Below are 8,497 nucleotides of genomic sequence, written 5' to 3' on the forward strand. Positions count from 1 at the left end.
AAACCTTATAAGCTGTTAGGGGGAATCTGTATGTTTGCACAATTCATATCAACAATGGTCTATATATGCCGTTATATACAGTGCAGAGCTCCCTGCGCTACCGTCGTATTGTCGTATCATCTGTAATGTAGTATGTAGTTATATCCCCATCATATTACTTTAAACATTTGCTTCCATGCCTCTTTGTCTTAAGAGTACCTGCTTACTTCCTGTTCATGACTTATTCACCCCTACACCCACATCATATTCGTAGAAGCCCCCTTTGTCTTAATTCCATGAACTATTCATGCTTAACCACAGATGACAACCTGTTGCATCTCATGTGTATTACAAATAAGGTTAGTCATAGTCATCTCCTATGTGCCTTAGTAATTATAAGTAAGACCAAGAGTTTATGTCACAGAGAGGTTATCGCCCCCTCACAGGAAGTTGTAATGACTTAAAATACTGTAGTTTTTTAATATGTGAAGGACTAAGATTCCAGACTTCAGAGAGTGCAGTTCAGCCTGATACACTCCAGCAATAAAGCTCATATTCTACAATTATATCTATGTCTGGAGTTTCTCTTTATCTGTTGTTCATTGTACCTATTTAATAACGGAGCCCAAACTAATTGAGCCGGAGCACCCCAACGTAACGCATCATACAAATACGCATGATAATACATTAGCAAACCATATGCAAATGAATAGCCGATCAGTCAATAGATGTATGTGGTTCCTACAGGCGTCCGTATTTTTTTTTTGGTATTTTTGTTGTTGAAAGTGCCTACAAATCATAGATGCATACGTATCTCCGTTCACTGTAAGTAGTACAACCGCTACAATCTTCTGACTTACAAGACTCCTCGACTTTTTCAGACTCCTCGACATAAAAGAAATGCAAGCAGGGTTACATTAACTTTGAGAAGTAACTGCACACATTTCTGTGGTTCAATTCCGTCAGTCATACCCGAAAATGGCTGCCACATCAGTTATTCCGTTTACATCTGTAGCGAACGTTACTGGCGATCCAGTTCGCGAAATACCATCGTATAAACTTGGTGTAACCTATCCGTGGTTGTTTTTCTACATCGTGTTTTACGCTGTTATCATCTTCAGCAGCATCGTTGGGAACCTGCTGGTGATTTGGTCTTATATTATCGAACCCAAGCTACAGAAATCGACGAATATCTACATAGTAAGCTTAGCCGTGGCTGATTTCCTCACTGGCCTTATCGGCACACCACTGGCTGTACTCGGCCGTCTGGTTACGGGACCTTACATCTGCTACGCTTCAACAAGGTCTCTGTTTTATGTGGTTGCTTTCATGATGTGTGGAATATCGGTTAATCATCTTATATTGATCACTGTTGACAGGTAAATTTGTATTAACATTTTCTGGCAATTTTAGTGCCACAAACTTACAGTTGAGGAAAGTAACCAAGAGTTTTGTATCATTGAATTTAGGAAGTAAGAAATGATTCTAGTTGATATCAAGAGATTCACCGCCACAAGGCGCTTAAGCCCTTTTTCTTAGCCCTACATAAATCCAGGTGTCTGAGGGGAGCAATGGCCCGTCCCCTTAAGAGAATGTTGCTTAATTGAACGGTGCAAAGATACAAAATGGTGCTATATTTGTAAAGAATGTTTCACTGTTTAGGTTGTACCGCACATACACGTTATATATTTCATGTTATATATATATATATACATACACATAAATATATATATATATATATATATATATATATAATTTTATTTATATATATATATATATAATTTTATTTGTATATTTTTTTATTTATATATATATATATATATATAATTTTATTTATATTTATATATATATAATTTTATTTGTATATTTTTTTATTTATATATATATATATATATAATTTTATTTATATATATATTTTTTATATATATATATATATATAATTGAAAGTTTGTGTGTGTGTGTATTTATGCGTGTATTTATGTGTGTGTTAGTAATCTGGAATTTTTACAAGGTTGCCACAAAGTGTTCTTTAAATCCGTGAACCTTGAACTTTAGTACAGAAGGAAGCTATCAATGTCACACAAGCGAATCCATATATTGTAATCCTGTATCGTTCAATATCGGACTGATATCTACCAATAACGTAGGAAAAAAGAAGTGTTACATTTTAATGTCCTCGAAAAGCGACTTCAGTCGACCTGATATAATTCACGATAGGGTTCGATCTTCCACGAAAAACATTCAAGTGGAAACACTCCCTATTCTTCTCAATCTCAACATACAGCCTATTCATGACTATAAAGCACTTGATTTATCACTGAGTGTTTTGTTTGTACAATATCATGACGTCACCGGTATATATATATATATATATATATATATATACATACATATATATATATATATGTATACGTAGCAAGTCGTATATTATTTTATGCATGTCATATAATAAACTGTACTGTGCTTGAAAACCACATGTAATATCCCGTTTCTATTGTATTTTCACTAAAGGTGCTTTGAAGCTTGACACGACAGTACCAGATAGAGGGACACTTCGCATAAGGAAATAGTCCCAATTGGCTGAGATCCATTCACACTGTTAAATATCTCTGTACAAACTCCGATAAACTGTACACGGTAGAGCACAATAGGCTGAATTTCTTGTGGGTTTCATAAGTACCTCTTTCTTATCTAGCTCAAGCACCATTTAAAGCAATTATACTATATTTGAAGAAGAGAGTAAGTGGATTAAAGCAAATTCTGAAGATCGCTCAGTTGAAAAAAACTTTATTTACGAATCTGTTATTACAATATTTGAAAATTGTATTGGTGATAAATGTTACTGTGGTAAACGTAGCTCATCTCTTTTTCTTGCGGATCATACTATCCAAAGGAGTTTTAGATACCAAACAAACCAAAATTTATGCCAGTTTATCAACCAAAGAAGGGATTGTATGTAAAATGAAAATTCTAGTCGTACTATACAAATTATAATTATAATTTCGAGATTCGGCTTTAGGAATCACAAATGATTTCGAGTTGGTTAGCATCATGTTATACATATATATATATATATATATATATATATATATATATATATATATTATTATATATATATATTATTATATATATAGATTAATAATTTTCAATCAGGCCAGAAAGTTGTTTTTCCGTAATTATGATATCAAGAACTTGAACTCAGAAAAGCAGAACAACGGTTCAAAAAAATGCGGGCAATGTAGGGTACCCTAAATTGCCTTTGATGAAGTAAACACTTCGTAGGCAACTCAATAAAACGTATAATAAATGGCGCATGAACGTACATATCTAGACGCCGCCATGTTAGTTTTAAAATTTGTTGATATTATTTAAATATACAAAGATTTCTATGAGTTTGTCCTAAAACTTAATGAGGCCGATCATTTTCATGATTGGATGAGTTTTCTCTTTTCCTTCTTTAAAAAAAAATACATAAATAAAAAGATGTGTGTGCATGTGTATATGGAAAGCCATATTTACTAATTGGTTTTGGAAAATTAAAATGAAAATATGGAGGACAAAAAATACATTGATATTCGAACTGTATTCTTTTGTCTATAATGCTAATGTTTTTTGTTTCATTATTTCCACAAGACTTGCAAAATGAAATAAAACAGTTTTAACATATTTTGTTTCTTCCCAGATACATCGCGATAACAAGACCTTTGAATTACCCAACAATTATGACGAAACGGAAATGTAAGATCTTTGCTATCATTGCGTGGGTAGTTGGAGGTACCGTGGGTGCCTTACCTGTACTTTCCCCCTCACCGAATCCAACTCTTTGGGTCTGCGGAACTACTAACTTTGAGAATCCAACCACAGGCCTTCATCGATTCATCGCAGTAGGCGTTCTTGTCGGTGCCATGGTTTTCTTTTGCTTTGCTTACCTGCGTATTTTTTGTATTGCAAAACAGTTCGTTCGCGAAAAGACGGAGAGGATGAAGTTTCAAACGAAAGAGGAGGCTGCGGCGCAGTCACATCAGTCGATGATCAAAACAACTGTTACCACGGCTATATTAATAGGTGCCTTTGTAGTCTGTTGGCTACCGACGATAGTTAAATTTATGATTGAGGACTATAACGTAATTATCAGTACTGAGAACCAACTATTTGTCATACAAACACTCGCCGAAGTCCTTTCGTTTGCAAATTCAATGGTGAATCCCATTATTTATACTTTCCGTAACGACCTTTACCGACAAACTTACGCCAAAATCATAAATAAAGTATTTTGTCGTTCCAAAGATAAACATTCTGAGAGAAATCGTTTGTCCGAAATGACTTTAAGTAGCACACAGACGACAAAGACATAAACCCGTATAGTTCCATTAAAAGTATTGGTCTTTATGACAGTGCAAATTGAACTCAAGCATCATCGAGACTGAGTGGCTGATGATACAGATTTGAATGCATCGTACAGCCTTTTATATTTCATTTGGCAAATGTGTCTACATTTCGTTTGTAGAATTGTATGTCCTTTTTTCGTCGGGGGGGGGGGTGGGGTAGAGAGAGGGGTCATTTTTTGAAAACAAAATATTCAGGTAACTTGTAAAAGACTCGTAAGGTGCTTACAACCGTGCATATTGCTTATTGGCTCAAGCAGCTTTGTACCTCTAACCCGTTTACTTTCTTATCTGAGTGATCTTAAGAATTGTAAACACGAGCTCGGTCTGCTGTATGATTTCAAATTGCATGGTATTGTTATCCGTTCTGTAGCCAGGTCAGGTAGAGAATGGAGAGAGGAACACACGATATTTTCTCAATCTAGAACGTGTCGGCATAAATCTACTGGTTATATATATAAGTAAGATAAAATACAATGGTATTCAACGGATGTTAAAAAAAATGGGATTTTGCTTGAAATTAAGAATTTTTATACCAAGCATTTTATGTATGATCCAGTTTTTTTTTTTTTTTAATACTTTGTTTGAGCAGAAGAGTATTTCAAACGGTGAAGCTTTTTCATGTGAAAAAGGGATTACTTCACTTGAATGAGTGCAAGGAGGCACTTTTTTCAACGGGGTCTTAATATATCCCGATAAATACTGATTGTTTCCCTTGTGAGTTTTATAAGTTCTTTTGGAATGAAATTGGCTCATTGGTTGTTAATTCGTTAAATTATGCTTTTAATAACATTGAGTTATATCCACCCATCAAGGGCAAGCCATTATTTCTCTTTTTCTAAAGCCGGAGAAAGATAGTGCTTTGTTAAAGAATTGGCGCCCAGTCGCCCTTCTTAAATACTGATTACAAAATTGCTGCTAAGTGCTTTAGCCTGTCCTCTTACAGCTTCATTAGCGAGGATCTAACACGGTTTCTTAAGGCTCGTTATATAGGCGAGAATGTTCGTTTAGTTCTTGATTGACCACTGTCATTGTAATACTTTACCAGGTTCACTTATATTCCTAGATTTCGAAAAAGTGATTGATCATGGACAATAACTTTATCGCTAATGTTCTTCATTATTTTTGGATGATATAGAAAGTTTTATGTTGACTTTTTGATTAAAAGCTCTAAACGTTCTTGGGTACGTCGCTTTTGCTCTCCAAATCATAACAATTGGAAATTGTTCTTTGATATTGCTTGAGGTAAATATGTCATGGGGCCCGTTTATTTTCAAGTGTACCATTAATACTAAAGACGCCTTGCAATGGGCTATTCACAACAGTTTTGTAAAAGAGGTGTGTGGAGCTATATAGGTCTACGTATAGTTTTAATGCACCGACAGATCATGTTGAGAATCAGATTGTCTTGAATAATTAATAAAGGTTAATCAACAGACTATTTTTGACGAGCACCTATTCAATGCTGAATGCTATAAAGTAAGATTTTTTTTTATAATTATGATGGTTCTCCAAAGGGTTACCATACCTTTGTTAGAGCATGGAGCTATAACTCCATGGTTAGAGATGCTCATTTTTTTTAAATGTCTTTCCTTTCAAAACTGTTACTCTATTTTTGTGGTGTTATCGCTTCGTTGCTTTTCCTCATGGAAGACCAACTCACGCAACCATCGTATTAAAGAGCCTCCTGTTAAATATAATTATAATGAATTGAGGTTTTTACTTCTTAATACGAATTCTGTTTCGAACAGGTCAATTGATACATCTATCCTTAAGAACCATGTAAACATTCCCTCTTGTGTTTTGAAATGGAACAAAGAGTTCGCTCCTGAACTGAACTGAGTAAAAAAAATTCTCGTCCCCTTTAAGTCAGTTAAAAAATCAGCTTCATTTTATCCATCGCATTCTGCTATTATTATTATTATTATTATGATTATTATTATTATGATTATGATTATTATCATTATCATTATTATTATTATTATTATTATTATTATTATTATTATTATTATTATTATTATTATTATTATTATTATCATCATCATCATCATCATTGTTATTATTATAATTATTGTAATTATTATTACTATTGGTGTTGTTATTAAGATTATTATTGTTATTATTATTATTATTATTATTATTATCATCATTATCATTATTTTTATCATTATCATTATCATTATTATTATTACTCTTAATTTTTTATTTTTTATTATGATTTTTTTAATTATTATGATTATTATGATTTATTTATTTATTATTATTGGTGCATATATATTTTCATGTGTAAATACATCTCTTTTAAGTATTCAATATTTCGGAATATCAAATTAACGACAATTGTATACGTATATCGTTATAAACATACATACATACATTATCAAATAAGTCTTCACCTGCAAAATGTGAAACTTTTAAAACTTGTGTCAACAAAGTACAGGAACACAACAGAATCGAAAGACATATCGCTTAATTCATCAAAATGCACCTGTCCAGTTGATGGTCTCCAAAAGCTATAAATTAATGAGGTTATTCGCAAGGATATTGAGAGCAATGAAAAGCTGTTCATTCATACTTAGTAAAGATTCCTAAATCCTATTGGTCCATTCAGGTCAGCTGACCGTGGTTAATCTTGTGAGTAACGCACGGTAAAATTACGGGGCATCACTTTAATAAATCTTTGGTTATATGTAACCAAAAATGTTTTGTTTTATGATTTTTCCCCCACACAAATGGTAGTGTATGAATGAACGGGGTTAATCAACGGTCTAGCGTGCGTTACTCACATGATTAATGCACTCCGGGTGTTAATGCTATCGCTGGATGCACTCGGGCTCCACCCTCGTGCATCGCTTGCATTATCGTGCATTAATCCTGTGAGTAACGCACGCTAGACCGTTGATTAACCCCTTATTCACAATATTTTGATTCCACCTCACAAACTTTTGCTGGTGTGTATTACAAGTGGTAATTACTCCAAAATAATCATAACTAGAAACAAACATATATCATCATCTCAAAATCCTGGTAAAATTGCTGCTCCTTGAAGTAGTACGGGAAACAGCGAAGGACGGCAGTTCGTTTTGCATTAAAGCATCAGGTTCCTGCAAAGGAAAAGATCATTCATTGAATTAAAATTTCAAAAGTATGTACGTTTATGCAAATTTTACACTACATGTTTGGTCTATCTCTTTTCAGACTTACCAGGAATATTCACAGGGATAATAATCACCCTCTTAATTAACAACCGAAATCTCTGTCGACATATTAAATTTAACTACGACATCGTGCAATATATAGCACCAAAATATTGGGTTCATATCTTCAAAAATTCATTTCTATACACAGCATCTATTTTTATTCAAAATGGTATCTTAAATGATTTGATTTAGTGTATCTTTATCTTTATTTTCTTACTAATTTCAGTTGACTATAGCATTTTTGAAAACTGTTGATTGTGTTACTAACTTTTAAGCTGCCTTTAATCGCTTTTCTTTTTATGGAATTTATCTATCATAACTTTTGTATTCTGAAACAGAAACAAGAATCTGTAATATAATTAGATCTGACAACAAGGACATACTTCTCATGAATTTCTGTGTTCTATTAAAAAGAAGTTATACCCCCTACACCCTAGATCCACACTTGTTCAAACATTTACTTATTGGATGCCAGCATATATGCAAAGTGAAATGATAAAAATTACCATAAATTCAACTTAAAAATGTTTGCGTTCGTTCATAAAGACCTGCATCCCCACAGTCCTCCATGACAACATGCACTTTAAAATACCTCTATACAGGAACGCACAAGACTTAGTTATACATGACCCCCCTGCCAAAACATTGGCTTGTGCACAACGGATGCCTATAGTGATCATAAGCGTAGGTGCCTAATTTGATTGGGAGGGGGTGGGGGCTGTAACGACTTGCCTGAAAAATATAACCAAAATTTTTCGCGCGTTCAACACGTTAATGTGCATATCATATAGCATTCATCAGTTATTACATCACATGCCAATAACATACTATCATTTGCCGTGTTAGTACCCTTCCATATTGGTTATAATTATTGGGGAAGTCGTTACAACAATAATGATAATAATAATATAAGTTTAACCATGGCAAAACACA

The 8,497-nt window shown here is 33.5% G+C and overlaps 1 protein-coding gene across 1 annotated transcript; it reads left to right on the plus strand.

The window, feature by feature from the left end:
• The first annotated feature begins 957 nt into the window (after positions 1 to 957).
• On the plus strand, positions 958 to 7,934 carry LOC139962717 (adenosine receptor A3-like). The gene is made up of 2 exons (XM_071962953.1): positions 958 to 1,358; positions 3,662 to 7,934. Exons 1-2 carry the CDS (start codon positions 958 to 960, stop codon positions 4,332 to 4,334), a joined length of 1,074 nt encoding a protein of 357 aa, XP_071819054.1. The 3' UTR covers positions 4,335 to 7,934.
• Positions 7,935 to 8,497: the final 563 nt, after the last annotated feature.

The sequence above is a fragment of the Apostichopus japonicus genome, chromosome 21, assembly GCF_037975245.1.
Source record: "Apostichopus japonicus isolate 1M-3 chromosome 21, ASM3797524v1, whole genome shotgun sequence".
Lineage (NCBI taxonomy): Eukaryota > Metazoa > Echinodermata > Holothuroidea > Aspidochirotida > Stichopodidae > Apostichopus > Apostichopus japonicus.

Bases quoted from the DNA above. Each gene is read 5' to 3' on its own strand.
- LOC139962717 (XM_071962953.1), top strand. From the start codon at position 958: ATGGCTGCCACATCAGTTATTCCGTTTACATCTGTAGCGAACGTTACT. The intron at 1,359-3,661 runs GTAAATTTGTAT...GTTTCTTCCCAG, and splicing joins ATATTGATCACTGTTGACAG to ATACATCGCGATAACAAGAC.